Raw genomic sequence first — 16,582 nt, forward strand, 5'->3', positions numbered from 1 at the left:
TAGGGCCCTCTACTGCACATTCCATATTACGTCATCACGTTCAAATTTTCCACCTAACTTCTCAATAGGAAATGCCAACACTACACCAATAAGACGGCTTTAACATATGCTCGCTGGATTTCTTATACATCGTTATTATCCTATTGGAATGAACATTGTGCAATTCATTATCAAGCCTTCACGACATAACAGAATATTATATATTAACACATCACACAAAAAGGAAGAATTTTAACGCAAAGTTTTTACTGAATCATCCCATGTGGACAATTTTAAGTTTAATTTCAACGGTATTCTTAAGTGCTGTGCTCAAAACAGTTCTGAATTCTTCACCATTTTAAATGACATATTCGGTTATCCGAATTATTTTAATGTGTTACTTTGTCCTTGTCCTTGTAGCTTTTTCTCAAAAGTTTTTATGGCTGATGATGTCTACAAGGTAGACGAAACATGTCCCGATATAATTAAAAATCATGTAAATATTTAGTTAATAAAGAATCTTGGTATTGTAAAGGTGGAACATTTGACCTAACCTTCAACGTACAATGCCATGCTACTGCGCAACTTTCCAGAAAGTTTTGCTCGTAGATAACCAGCAGGAGCGTTCATAAAGGCGGCGAACGTTTGAAATATGTCAGTGAATTGCAGGAAGAGATTCCTATGACTTGGAACGAGTGTATACATGCTGTGTAGTGATACAATGCCTATACCACATTTATTAGTAAGAAAAATATACAATGCTTATACAGGGTTTATTCACGTCTAACTATACAAGAGTTAAACAACTGTATAAGGACTTTTCATTCGTAAGACAGTGAGTGCCCAAACGTCATGGGAAGACACTGAATGTGATGTTAATAACGAGTTGCTTCTCTGTGATCCCTCAAAACAGCAGCAATACAGCGAGGCATCAGCTCTACATGCATCTGGCACTGCAACCCACAACTGGTTTTGTGTAGTTGGTGCGGGATTCATGGAGCGTGCAGCATCCCATAAATACTTGGGGGATCTGGAGGGCCAACCCATTGTCATAACTTCACTGAAGTGCTCCTCCCAACACCTGTGTGACCTGTTGAAACGTGGCATCTCCATCAGGGTACTCTACGGCCAGATGGTCTGAAAGAATATCCATATAATGTGCAACTGTCAGCACTCCATGCAGCCAGACAATGGGCCTAAATGCCACCATGAGAACGCCGCCCAGACCAGGGACCTGTTCCATGAATGAACTTTGCAACTTTTCACTTTGCATTTCCAGTTCGGATTTTATTCCACCACCACTTTTCAGATTTAGCTTCCAAAGTAAAAAGCGAAAAATTAGGAATCTTTTCACTTTTCAAGCCTGTTATGATCCTCCATTGGTACAGAAATGCAAAGTGCAAAGAAATGAAGTGAAAAGTTTTCATAAATCTTGCAAAGAGATGATTCCCTTTTCATCTGTTAATTAACCCTTTGAGAGTCAGGTTTCTTAGTCCACTGCACACCCCAAACTTCAGGTTATTGCACATGTTTGCAAAACAACCCTCAAGAGGCATTATATTTTAATGAAACGAATGAATTTAATATGGCATGTTAACAAGACACCAAACAACTAGTTTGAGCACAAAAATTATGAAACATCATTATTAGTAATGTTTTTTGGTCTTCAAATAGTGAACAATCACTTTCAGTATTCATAAGAATTTCACGGGCTGTATCGTCGCTTGTAAGCAAGTCAGCTTGACTTCGCGCACCCATGTTCAGCTGTTTGCAATTGACTCCCTAAAGCTGAAGACATCCGCTTCAAAATAAAATAAAACAAAACAAAATAAAACAAAACAAAACAAAATAAAATAAAATAAAATAAAGATGGTTCATGTTTGTGGGTTACTGTAGTCACGTCCTAGTTCGTGAACCATGGGCAACGGCTGAGTGGCCTAGTAAGTGGTCCTACGGCTGAGTGGCCTAGTAAGTGGTCCTGAGTGTCGGGATACCAGTTGCTATGGAATGGGAGTGGGCATCTCGGACATATTCTGAGTCGTGGCCCTCCTTGTGCTCAGGCGGCTAGGACTATACAATTCACTGGTGGTCCATAACCCATTAGAGGAGATATCCTCACTTGCACTAGGTGCAAGTAGGGTAGCATCCAGCTTCATGAATTTACCGAGCTCAGAACACTTTAAGCAAGCCTCGGACCTATGGGCGTAATGGAGTCCCACTCCCATTTGACAGGCGAGGGACTCCTTGGAAACAACTTGGCGAACGAAATGGAATTCGATGGGGAGCTATCAATATTAATGGGGCTTATGGAAGAAAGAAGGTAGAACTGGCTGAGTCAGCAAAGAGGATGCATCTGGATGTGCTAGGACTAAGGGATATTCGGGTAAGGGGAGATAATGAGGAAGAGATAGGAGATTATAAAGTGTACTTGACGGATGTTAGAAAGGGAAGGGCAGAGTCTGGGGTAGGGCTCTTTATCAGGAATACTATTGCACGCAACATAGTTTCTGTTAGACACGTAAATGAGCGAATGATGTGGGTAGATTTGTCAGTGGGAGGAATTAGGACAAGAATTGTGTCCGTGTATTCACCATGTGAGGGTGCAGATGAGGATGAAGTTGACAAGTTTTATGAAGCATTGAGTGACATCGTGGTCAGAGTCAACAGCAAGGATAGAATAGTGCTAATGGGCGATTTCAATGCGAGAGTTGGGAATAGAACTGAAGGATACGAAAGGGTGATTGGTAAATGTGGGGATGATATGGAAGCTAATGGGAATGGGAAGTGTTTGCTGGACTTCTGTGCTAGTATGGGTTTAGCTGTTACGAATACATTCTTCAAGCATAAGGCTATTCACCGCTGCGCATGGGAGGGTAGGGGTACCAGACTTCGAATTCAGGAAATCTGTTAGGAATGTACGAGTTTTTCGCGGATTTTTCGATGATACAGACCACTACCTGATCTTTAGTGAACTAAGTATCTCTAGGCCTAGGGTAGAGAAAGTGAAATCTGTCTGCAAACGAATAAGGGTAGAAAATCTCCACGACGAGGAAATTAGACAGAAGTACATGGATATGATTAGTGAGAACTTTCGAACAGTAGACAGTAAGCAGGTTCAGGATATAGAAAGTGAATGGGTGACATACAGGGATGCTGTAGTAGAAACAGCAAGGGAATGCCTAGGAACAACTGTGTGTAGAGATGGGAAAAGGCAAACATCTTGGTGGAATGGTGAAGTGAGAGCAGCCTGTAAACGCAAAAAGAAGGCTTATCAGAAATGGCTCCAAACAAGGGCCGAGGCAGACAGGGATTTGTACGTAGATGAAAGAAACAGAGCGAAACAAATAGTTGTTGAATCCAAAAAGAAGTCATGGGAATATTTTGGTAATAACGTGAAAAGGCTAGGTCAAGCAGCTGGGAAACCTTTCTGCACAGTAATAAAGAATCTTAGAAAGGGAGGGTAAAAGGAAATGAACAGTGTTTTGAATAATTCAGGTGAACTCACAGTAGATCCCAGGGAATCACTGGAGAGGTGGAGGGAATATTTTGAACATCTTCTCAATGTAAAAGGAAATCATCGTGGTGGTGGTGTTGCAAACAGCCAAGCTCATGGGGAGGAGGAAAATGATGATGGTGAAATTATGCTTGAGGAAGTGGAAAGGATAGTAAATAAACTCCATTGTCATAAGGCAGCAGGAATACATTAAATTAGACCTGAAATGGTGGAATATAGTGGGAAGGCAGAGATGAAATGGCTTTATAGAGCAGTAGAATTAGCGTGGAGTGTTGGTAAGGTACCTTCAGATTGGACACAAGCAGTAATTGCACCTATCTATAAGCAAGGGAACAGGAAGGATTGCAACAACTATCGAGGTATCTCATGGATTAGTATACCAGGCAAAGTATTCACTGGCATCTTGGAAGGGAGGGTGCGATCAGTCGTTGAGAGGAAGTTGGATGAAAACCAGTGTGGTTTCAGACCACAGAGAGTCTGTCCGGATCAGATTTTCAGTATGCGCCAGGTAATTGAAAAATGCTACGAGAGGAATAGGCAGTTGTGTTTATGTTTCATAGATCTAGAGAAAGCATATGACAGGGTACCGAGGGAAAAGATGTTCGCCATACTGGGGGACTATGGATTTAAAGGAAGATTATTAAAATCAATCAAAGGCATTTATGTTGACAATTGGGCTTGAGTAAGAATTAATGGTAGAATGAGTTCTTGGTTCAGGGTACTTACAGGAGACAAGGCTGTAATCTTTCACCTTTGCTGTTCGTAGTTTACATGGATCATCTGCTGAAAGGTATAAAATGGCAGCGAGGGCTTCAGTTAGGTGGAAATGTAGTAAGCAGTCTGGCCTATGCTGACGACTTGGTCTTAATGGCAGACTGTGCTGAAAGCCTGCAGTCTAATATCTTGGAACTTGAAAATAGGTGCAATGAGTATGGTATGAAAATTAGCCTCTCGAAGACTAAATTGATGTCAGTAGGTAAGAAATTCAACAGAATTGAATGTCAGATTTGTGATACAAAGCTAGAACAAATTCACAATTAAGTATTTAATTTATTTTCCACCTAGTCGATACAATGATTGCTTAAGGCAATTTTTAATGGTCAAAAGTGGTACATGTTTCGTATATTATCAACATCTTCAGCCACATAACACTGTTTAGATGAAAAATATATAAAATTGACAAAGTAATGCTTTAGAGGAAGTGTCCTTAAAATTAACTTTAAGGACACTTCCTCTAAAGCATTACTTTGTCAATTTTATATATTTTTCATCTAAACAGTGTTATGTGGCTGAAGATGTTGATAATATACGAAACATGTACCACTTTTGACCATTAAAAATTGCCTTAAGCAATCATTGTATCGACTAGGTGGAAAATAAATTAAATACTTAATTGTGAATCTATTGAAGTGCGATACGGACCATGAAGCTGATTTTATGTAAGCTAGAACAAGTCGATAATTTCAAGTATTTAGGTTGTGTGTTCTCCCAGGATGGTAATATAGTAAGTGAGATTGAATCAAGGTGTCGTAAAGCTAATGCAGTGAGCTCCCAGTTGCGATCAGCAGTATTCTGTAAGAAGGAAGTCAGCTCCCAGACGAAACTATCTTTACATCGGTCTGTTTTCAGATCAACTTTGCTTTACGGGAGCGAAAGCTGGGTGGACTCAGGATATCTTATTCATAAGTTAGAAGTAACAGACATGAAAGTAGAAAGAATGATTGTTGGTACAAACAGGTGGGAACAATGGCAGGAGGGTACTCGGAATGAGGAGATAAAGGCTAATTTAGGAATGAACTCGATGGATGAAGCTGTACGCATAAACCGGCTTCGGTGGTGGGGTTATGTGAGGCGAATGGAGGAGGATAGGTTACCTAGGAGAATAATCGACTCTGTTATGGAGGGTAAGAGAAGTAGAGGGAGACCAAGACGACGATGGTTAGACTCGGTTTCGAACGATTTAAAGATAAGAGGTATAGAACTAAATGAGGCCACAACACTAGTTGCAAATCGAGGATTGTGGCGACGTTTAGTAAATTCTCAGAGGCTTGCAGACTGAACGCTGAAAGGCATAACAGTCTATAATGATAATGTACGTATGTGTGTATGTATGTAAATAAAATAAAATAAAATAAAATGAAATAAAAATCTCTTTATTTGCAAATGAGTTGTCTACCTCGGTGGCAAATGGTACACTAAAATACATTATTGTCAAGCACTAAATATTAAATTAACAACAGAAGAAAATTTTCCTATAATACAATACAATTTACGCTATCAATTTTTTCTATTAAACACACAGCTCATTCTTAATAAATTTATATTGTTTACAAAATTCTACTTATAATATCTCCTGTACTACTTACAAATATAGTCAACTGATATACAGTATGTGGAATTACTTCAAATGATACTATACAACTGGTATAAGATTAAACTTTACATTGCATTTATTTACTTTTTTTTTTTACCCATTCTGGAACCTAAGTAGCATAACGACCTGCTGCGTCTTAACCAGAGCCCCTTTTGCCACCACTTTTCAGAGTTCCTGAAGGGCCTTCACAGCTACTGTAGCGGTCCCAGGACCCTCGAAGTCCCCACTGTACTTCACCCCTATAGGCAGTCCCCTACTTTGGCTGTCCAAAGTCCTTAGACCAGGGGATGGAATTAATTTATTCACACACATTTTTATTTACAATAACCTGCACTGCTCGAATGCCCTCTTAACAATTCATTTATTTTCGCTTAAAAACATTTCATTTCCAGCACTTCCCATGGTGATAACAATAACCTAACGACTTCAAAATATAGCCAACAGATGTAGGGAGCTATCCATTTCTCAATCGTTGTCCAAAGATATACAGTTACGAAGATGTATCACTTCAAATTCCGACACGCAATATATTGCGCTGTAACCACTGCGGCACTTACCGCTACACGCAATATATCAGAGTTAAAATTGAAATAATAAATAAAGAGGTTCAACCTATTCAATACAAAAGAATAAGAAATGCAGTGATTACATTCTTATTTAATAATAAGTAGAAGTGGTACCGGTTTCGACCCTAGTCCAGGTCATCATCAGCCGATTAAACATGAAAAACAATGCATAGGAAAAAGAAAAGAAAACACAACTGCAGCTCCTCCTACATCGGACAAACAAGCCACAACTTCAACATCAGATACTCCGAACATATCAACGCCATTAAATACAACAGATTCTCCGCCATAGGACAACACATACAAGACTCCAAGCATAATTTCACCAATATTGAAAAAGACATGAAAATACTTAAAATCATCAACAAAGGCCCCCTCTTAAACACTACTGAAAATTGCTTTATTCACCTTGACCAATACTTCAACCCTAATTTCAATTTAAACGACATTTCTGAAAAACCCAACATTCTTTTCAACTTTCTAATTCTTCTTCTCAAAAATTTTAAATTTCAAAACCCCAATTCTATTTTCCATGCCTTACAAAGTTCCTACCTACATTTTCTACCTCCAATAACCCACCCTAAACTACCCCTCCTTCATCTCCCTATCTTATCCTTCCTCAACACCGTTTAACTTCAATCTCTTTTATTCTTCTCTTATTCCACTATTCCTCTTCCTCTATATTAATTTCTCCTATCTTTTCTTTTCACCTCAAAAAAAAAAAAAAAAAAAAAGGAAAAAAAAAACAATGCCACCTTCATTTTGGTTCTTCTCGTTCAAATTTAACTCTTGGCTCGCGCCAACTTCGACTACTTCAATCACGACTTGAATTTTTTACATTTTAAGAAATAGCGCACTGTGCATATATGTTTTCATTTGTTACCAGTATTGCGCTTTTTACTATATTTTTTTCTCTTCACAATGTTTTTTTTCTCGTCAACTGTTTCAAAAATTCTACAGGATCACAATTACTTATTCAATTATATTGAATTATATTATACGTATCTATATATACTTACATTCCCACAACTCAAGCAAATACTGGATCATTAAGCTATTCTTCATTTTACGTTGGCGTTTCAAACCACAGTGCCTGATGTTGAATATATCGCGCTGATCACCGGGAGCTGGCAAGTTACTTCAATTGATCTACTCATCTTCAGCTTCAGCACGATTATGGATCTTCATATGTGTTCGATTGTGTTATGACTTTGTGCCTGACAGTGTATACAAGCTAGCTCATTTAACCGTTCTCCGCTTTTCATAAACATTATAAAACTTTGCCTAACAGTGCGTGTGCCTTACTGCTGTTCAGAAAATTACGCACTGTTCCTTTTAAGTGACTTACATTTTACTTCTTCTGAATTTTACAGTGTCTACCCCCGTCATTTTTATATCGCCTCTTCTACTGATCCGGAGTGAACTTGATCATTTATTTTCTTTTTCCTATGCATTGTTTTTCATGTTTTAATCGGTTGATGATGACCTGGACTAGGGTCGAAACCAGTACCACTTCTACTTATTATTAAATAAGAATGTAAAATCACTGCATTTCTTATTCTTTTGTGTTGAATAGGTTGAACCTCTTTATTTATTATTTCAATTTTAACTGTGATACTTTCAATACGGAACAATGAAATTTTTATCTTTAAATTACACGCAATATATCGCGCCGTGACCCTCAAGGGGTTAACAAGTATGTACACTAGTTTCTCGGCGTAGAATTTTGTTTACTGATATAAACACGTTACGACGTGAGCTTTTGTTAGCATCAAGTGAGGACAGTGATGAAGATTGAATAAGAGAACTACAAAGACGAGATTAATTTTCATAACCTCACTTTGATGGACTTTTGCAAGAGATTTCGTATAACCCCAACAGAAGTTGACTATATTCTTCGGTCATTTATTGAAACATGCAACAAAAAGAAGTCAATTCCTTTCTGAAAAAGAACAAATTCTTATATGCTTATATACATTGGTTAGTAAATGGTACCCAGCTGCACGGTGTTGCACCAATGCATGGAACATCAAAATCAATTATTTACAGAACTGTTACCAAAGTTGTAGATGTTATAGTAACAGTACGTTGGCCTGATAATCCACATAATATAGCGATGGGATTTCTAATGAAGGGTGAATTTCCTTCTGTGTGTGGATGTGTTGACGGTATTCTCGTTAACATTGATGTGTGTCATCATTTGAGAGGTTATCTTTAAAGTTGTCAAAAAGGATGTCACGGTTCTCCTTGACAACTTCCAGCGCAGCCAGCTTCTTGCAATACTAACCTTTCTTTCCCATGATAAAAACTTAAATGGTACCACAATTATATAATCAAGTTCGCCACAAAATAAAGCATTAAAATCATAGAGTATTAGGCCTGTACAGTTTGCTCATGGAATAATCACACACAGGATCCATAGCTTAACGGGGCATACACCACACTCTCACGTGCCTATAAGCTTGATACAATCGGACCATAGCACACGCCTCCACTGTTCCATGGTCCACTGCCGATGTTTGCGGGGTCATGGACTTCATTGAGCTCTGTGTCGAGGTGTCATAAAAGGGACACAAGTTGGTCATCGGCTGGCGAAGCCTATGCAGTGCAGTTGCCTCCTTACAATCCTAGTAGAAATGGGTTCCTGATTCCCAACATTCAACTGGGCGGTGATCTGACTCACAGTAGCCCGTTGAGCGGAGGCGACGTGATGCCCGTTCGTTAAACACCTTCCCGCGCGGCAGTTTACGCCGGTGGTAACATTCTCTCTGCGATATTGAAGATCCACCCTCGACACTGTTGAGCTTAGAAGCCCAAATTTGCATGTAATCTCCGCAGTGCTATGACACTTGCGCTGTCCGTAGACGACAGTCCCACGTTCAAAGTCGGTTAACTTGCGACGTGTTGCCATCTTCACGACACTGGTGTCTGTGACAGACTGCTCAGCTACGCCGCAGCCAGCCGCAATGCTCATGAGTCATACACGGCACATTTTCTAATGGGACATCCCTTCCCGTGACTTTTGGCCACTCAGTGTACTTTTAAGAATGACAAGTTGCGTCAAAAAACACAATTACATAAAATATAACCCAACAATACAACAAATATAGTCACAACTACATGACCGAAAGTGCACAGCTAACCAGTTCGGTAAATGCTATCTTACCGAGGACACTAACTACATTAATAATAAGATATACATACTTTTCTTCAACATCTTCAAGGTGTCTTTTCTATCAGTCTCAGGCAAAGGAATATGTCCAGGAGGACAAGACGGATCTGCAACATCACGAGTACGCTTCTCGGCAGCTTGACGCCATTCTTCTTGTCTATCACGTAAATATCTATAATGAAACGCGTTTTCTATCAGTGGAAGTTCAAAACCATAATTAAAAATTCTGTTTTAAAGAGTCAAATTTCACTATTACAGATCCTGGAACACTAGAAAATTTGTTGAAATATCTCTGATCTGTCTTTCCTTGAGTTCAGGTGTTTTGTTTCAGCAGTCCAGAGTTTGCTAAAGGCGTGGTGAAGATAAGTCTGCCTGCAACAACTGCCCAAGTCCATCCAGAAGGCAACGTTAGCATTGACTGATTTCCGTGGATATATTGGACATCAGAAGGGAAAGTCAAAAACTCCATGGATACAGAGAGAAGAATGATTTTAGTAAATTCTCAATTACACGGAAACACAACCAACATGTATGTCAAGAGCATACTGCAATGGTATCAAGGCAACAAATTAATTACATTCTCATCAGCTGTTGAACACTTGTGATAAAATATCAACCAATCATTTGGAAGTTATGCGTCAAACAAATACTGTAGCAGAAACAGGACTAAGGTGAATCACATGTGGCAACTGAAAGAGAAGAAGATTGATGTACCACGAGTTACACCACTGCTCATTACCACAATTCAAAAAAGCTGGTCGAAGGTGGAAGGGGCTGCTCAAGAATTTGCACGACTCCTTCTTGGAAAATGAACCCAGGATAATGATGCATCACATGGCTTTTAGGATGATTTCATCAAATATGTGGTACGGAGAAAGAAATGCTTATACATCGAGTCTCCTGACAAAACATAATAAAAACAGCCTGTAGGGAGGTGCAAAAGATCATTAAAAAAGCCCCTGGACATTCAAGACTTTGTAATAAACTCCACACCTGTGAAAGAAAAGAGACATCAAAACGTTAGAAAACAGAAGTTGTGCAACATTTCTAAGATTTCGAGTTGCCCTGTCACAACTAAACAGTATTCAACTTGCCAGCAGGTGTTCTGTCTACCGGTACATCTCTGAAGAAAGCTGTGGAGTTGTGTTGCTAGAGTTGACTCCAAGATCAAGTTCACCTGTATTGCTGCCAGTTCTCATAACTGTTCAAAATGTGCGCTATTTTAGTTATTTCCTTTTAAATATTAATTTCATAACTAAAGTTTTTCAAGTTGTATATCTCAATTTAACTGTATATTTGATTTCTTTGTAGTCCACTGCTATATACAAATAACACACCAATACAAAAACAAGCTGCAATGTATGTATGTTGGGTATTCAGCCTGAAGGCTGGTCTGATCCTCTACAGCTCCACCAACAGCTGTCATAGATAGCTTAGGTGTCACTGAAGAGGCATACTAGGGAAATGAGGAGTGAGGTAGTTTCCTGTTGCTTTCCTTAAAGCTACAATAAACTTAAATAAAATAATGGAAGCATCACAAAAAGCAAATTGGATACCCAGAATAAGACACAATGAACAATCACAACCCAAGAAACACCTACAATGGCTAGGAGAAATATTTTAAAAGCACTAAGTATACCATACGAAACTGAAACCACCCCTGAACCAATAGCTCCATTGGACTACACCTCAATACAAATCAATCTATCTCTCCCAGATAAGCTCAGACAAAGAGACAGTATCCCAGTAATGCTGAGAAGCTCAGTGGTTAAGAGTCTTCAAAGATGACTCACTGACAGAAGAGAAGGCGCTGGAGTCTTCTCACAATACGCTCCAGTAGGTAGATATCATGGCAACTTTGATGGAGAAATAGAAGTCACCTATCGTGCCCTACAAAATCTAATTTATAGTCTTGTCATGTGAAAAAGTAGTCCTACTCACAGATTCACTAGCTGCCATACAAGCAGTATCATCAACAATTCATGACATTAAACATCTACTAACCATCACTTTATAAGGATCCCTGCATGTGTAGAAGGCAGCAAACTGGCAGATAAACTAGCAGAAAAAAAAAAAAAAAAAAGCATTAGTACCTACACGAGAACCAAACCAAATGTTATTTGTATATTACTGTTGTTTAGAGATATCAGTTTTGTATTCGAGTTACCGTATAATCCCGAATACCACCCGCCACCGAATAAGACCTGCACCCTAAATTTGAAACGGCAAAATATGGAAAAAAATAAAAATCAAATAATTCACATACCTATTTAATTTTCTTCAAATATACCACAAATATAAATTCAAACAGCTTACAATTAATAAAATCATCACAAAAATCAGAAATAAAATCAGTCCAATACTTTTGTCCCTGGCATCTTTCCACAAATAGTCGTCCTCACTACCGCCCACTGAATTTGAAATTCCACATTTCTTAAAGCTTTTGGACATTACATCGTTGGGAACGCACACCCATGCGGTCTTGATCCAGCTGCATATCAGTCCCACTTCAGGACTCTTCACTCGTCCGGTCGGTGCTAACGCGTGATCACCATCAGGCATCCATTCGGTGTACAACTGTTTCATTGCAGTTTTGAAAGGCCGGTTCACGCACACATCCAACGGCTGTAGAATAGAAGTGAGTCCTATGGGAATTATCACAAGATTGGTTTTTCCTTTCCTCATATCTTTTACGGTGTCAGTTGTATGTCCTCGGTAACTGTCCAACAAAACTCCCGGACGATGTTGCCAAACACACTTCATCCAGTCCTCAACTAACGCTGGACTCACGTATTCTAACAATAATACCAGACGGCGAGTTTCCTTTGGGAAGTGTTTTCCTTTTCAGAACCACATATGGAGGGAGTTTGATTCCATCCACTAATACACACAACATTACCGTGCATCGTTGCTTTTTCTTACCACCTGTTCTGATGGTTGCACTTGTAGAACCCTTCGTATCCACCGTCTTTCCCAACGGCATTTCAAAATAGACAGGTGTCTGGTCAGCATTCCCAATTTGCTTCCTCAAATGAATAATGTGACGCTGAAAGCCCAAGATTTCTTCCTCACTTAAAATTACTTTAGACAAATTAACCACAGGAGAGTGGAATTGCTCGATTACGTTTCTTGACACTCCGGACCCTTTGGACTGATTTTTCCGTGATGCTGTGTTATTTTTTAAAGTGTTTAATTTCTTCTCTAATGAAAGTTGTTTTTGTGAAAGCAAGTCAAAAAGTCTAATATAAATTTGATTTGAAATAGGTTCCAGTGAGCAACAGGAAGCAAATTGGCTACTTCAAGTTTTGTAAAGTCTATTGTTTAAAAAATATTTTTTCTTGTGTAAAAAACTAATTTCATTTCTTAACCAAATTTTATTAGTTTTTTGATGAGTTTTCACAGAGTGCAGTGCAGAACGATGGTTTTTAACGGTGCCTTGCAAAAGATTTGGAGTTGGATCACGCGTAATACACTGTTTCAAGAAGTTAATATCTTTGCTCAATTTGGTGATCTTAATTTTTAAGCCCATATAGTGGTAGGCTTTTCGCTTTGCCTGGTAGGCAAGTTGAAAGTTAGAAATTTCATTATGGCCCGTATTCAAGTGGGATTACAGTGAATTAAAGATATTTCGGATCCACCTTTTCAATACAATAATAATTTATTGATGTAAATTATATCAGATGCCGTTCATAAAAGAGCGGTCTAGTTTCGGCACTTATTACGTGACATCATCAGCCAGTGATACAATTAAGCAAAATACAACCATCCAAAAAACAATATAAAACACATGACACACATACAATAGTAATTAAAAATAAGTTAAAATTATGGTACAAAAATATGGAATGAGACCATGAAGTAAAATTCTTTAAAATCTAAGGTGAGAAACTCAGTTGGTAAGTCCATTCACATATAAGAGATGATCCAGCTAAGTCATAATATGTTTATATCTTTGTCTTGTTAAAAGAAAATTGCAAAACATATGTAATTTATGTGAAGAATAACTCTTGTTTGTATATGGTCATAACTCAGGTGGTTCCAGAGAAAACAGGATGGTCATGTGAAGATCATGTTTTGAAACCATGCTTGATTCCCAGTTCGATACGGGACCAGGGAAACTTCATGAAAAAAAAAAAAAAAATGAAAAAAAGATGGAAGCCAAATTAGGCATGTTGGAATTACAAACGCAGAAAGAAGAGTAGAAAAAGTTTCAAACTCACCTTGAGCAGCATGTTGGAGCAGTTAGTGAATGGAGTGGAGCTGAGCTTCTGAAAGAGTAAAGGAGCAAAGGCCAAGCGACGGTGAGAGGAGGAGGAAGGGGAGGGGATAGAGTGGAGCTGAGGGGTGAGGTAGTGGGGATAACTGACGAAGATGGGTGTTGCGCATGGTGTAAAAAATCAAACTCATATTTGGAGATCTGATCATTTTTAAAATAGTTAATTAGAAAATCAAAAAGAATCTTAGGTTTCTCCCAAATTTCATTTAGATTAAAGTTGGGGTTAAAATATTGATCAAGATGGATAAAGCAGTTTTCAATAATGTGCAGGAGAGGCCCTTTATTTGCTGTTTTAATGATTTCTAAGTCGTGCTCAATGTCAGTAAACCTATGCTTAGAGTCAGAAATGTGGTGAACTATTGACGAGAACCTATTACATGGTGGTAACATGTTCCAAATATCTGATCGTAAAACTACATACGTTCTGCCTCACGTATGAAGAACTAGATTCATTACACTTGAATCTGTAGACTCCAGACATTGAAAAAAAAAAACTTTTAAAAATTATGACTTATATGCTTCAAGCTGGATCATCTCTCTCATGTGTGAATGGACTTGATAACCGAGTTCCTCACCTTAGATTTTAAAGAATTTTACTTCATGGTCTGACACACCATATACTCATTCCATACTTTTGTACCATAATTTTAACTTACTACTGTATGTATGTCATGTGTTTTATATTGTTTTTTGGATGTTTATATTTTACTGAATTGTATCACTGGCTGATGATGACAATTGGTGTCTTTTATGAACGCCATGTGATATAATTCACATCAATAGTCATTAGATGTGTTTATGGCTGATGATGGCCAGCCAAGGCAGAAACTAGTTCCTAGATTAAAAATGTAATGTAAACATTGCATAATATAGTATTGAAAAGGCGGACCATTATGACATAAGTTTAGTTATTATTGTAATACCATAAGAGTGATGATTCGTTCAGGACAGGGCCATTGTTTTGGTTTGGTATTTAAGCACATATAATACCATCGAGCTGTTTGGGGCAAATTTTAACTGAAAGCCAAAATAAGGGGTGGGTGTGTGTGTGGGGGGGGGGGCGGGGGGGGGGGCGGCTGCAATTTTGCCATTCCACTGAGTATGTCCAACACTGGATAGAACAAAAAATTCCACCCTTTGTCAAAACAGTTATAAATTTAATCACTTCCTGTCAGAACGCTTGGGCTACGATGTCATGCCAATGAGTTGGTTTGTCACCTGCAAACATCTTAAGCTCATGCATGTGCCATGGACTACCAGTGAATGACGATGGCAAGGTGATAATGTGACGCAATTTATTGGCATTGGCAGCGCCAAGGAATATAAATACAGTACGACGATGATAATGACTAAATAATTAAACCACAGCCCAGAGCAGTTCTCAAATACAATATGGATAAGCACACTTGGCTCTCTCAGGAATACTACTATAACCCCCAAACATTCTCCGCACAATGGCGGGCTCGCATATTAACAAACGAATGATGAAGAACAGTGATTCATGTGACCCTTGCTTATGCACGAAATGAGTAGCCTACTCATTAGCAAACCCTGGATAGGTCTTATGGCGACGATGGGATAGGAAAGGCCTAGGAGTTGGAAGGAAGCGGCCGTGGCCTTAATTAAGGTACAGCCCCAGCATTCGCCTGGTGTGAAAATGGGAAACCACGGAAAACCATCTTCAGGGCTGCCGATAGTGGAATTCGAACCTACTATCTCCCGGATGCAAGCTCACAGCCGCGCACCTCTACGTGCACGGCCAACTCGCCCGGTGGATTCTTTCCAAGCTTTGCAAGGGCACTAATATAACACCAACAACAGCAATAATAATAATAATAATAATAATAATAATAATAATAATAATAATAATAATAATAATAATAATAATAATAATAAATATCATCACTGAAATCTGATTTTCCTGCTTGAAGGAATTTCAGAGATACAGCGAGACACCGTGGACACAGCCAAAAACACAAAAAAAGCTGAAGTTTTCAGGACCACTACAAAGAAAATGCATAGAAAATTTAATTTCATGGAGAGTCTGCACTTCATTTTTTGAGAGGGCCAACCATTTACCCATTTTTATAGTGGATGTAGGGCTAAAATCGCCCAAATTTGGGACATACCCCTGTAAAAGCTCTCACTAGTTCAAAATCGTGAAATATATAAAAATCAGAAGTATCCCTGGGGCTCAATGGATCCAGCAGTTCTCAAGCTCACCGACAGCATCCCGATTTTATCTTCGTCGTTTGTTTTTTAATAAAAACATTGTAATTCTTTTCTTTGAAATAGGAAAAAAACACGTCAAAGTTGTGAAGATAAAAGCTGACCTAAGTGACGGGTACACATTACAAAGGCCACATCGGAATGTGTTAAGCTCTGAAGGTGAAAAAACAAAAGTAGTGTTGTGTAAAGCTCCACTGCGGGCCTGGCATATCAGAAGAAGATATTTTAAACAAATGTTTGTGAGACTTACTTTGGAACAACCCCCTTTTGGTAAGTTGGAGGAGCTTTCAGCTGATCATAATCAACAGTAGTAGTACTTCCAGCTGAAGATTTCTTCTTCCCTAGCAACTTTGTGGCATCCCCTTCATTCTGCAATCAACAAGATCACATCATGATCTTATGACAATCGCAATTGTTAACAAGACCCTATAGTAATGATAAGAGGTGTTCATTGCAATTTTAAGGGAAAAAC

General features: G+C 38.6%; 1 protein-coding gene across 5 annotated transcripts in view; it reads right to left on the reverse strand.

Moving 5' to 3' along the window:
• The window catches only part of LOC136883064 (micronuclear linker histone polyprotein), a 163,422-nt gene that overhangs the window by 45,572 nt on the left and 101,268 nt on the right, over positions 1–16,582 (reverse strand). For 3 of the 5 annotated variants that reach the window (XM_068229787.1, XM_067155236.2, XM_067155218.2), the window contains exons 5-6: positions 16,361–16,479; positions 9,638–9,777 (exon numbers count right to left, since the gene is read on the reverse strand). In XM_068229787.1, the coding sequence (XP_068085888.1) occupies positions 9,638–9,777; positions 16,361–16,479 (259 nt within the window). Of the gene's footprint in view, positions 1–9,637; positions 9,778–11,609; positions 11,664–16,360; positions 16,480–16,582 lie in introns of those variants that run through there. The other 2 variants (XM_067155255.2, XM_067155246.2) reach the window with 2 other exon arrangements.

The sequence above is a fragment of the Anabrus simplex genome, chromosome 1, assembly GCF_040414725.1.
Source record: "Anabrus simplex isolate iqAnaSimp1 chromosome 1, ASM4041472v1, whole genome shotgun sequence".
In the NCBI taxonomy this organism is placed as follows: domain Eukaryota; kingdom Metazoa; phylum Arthropoda; class Insecta; order Orthoptera; family Tettigoniidae; genus Anabrus; species Anabrus simplex.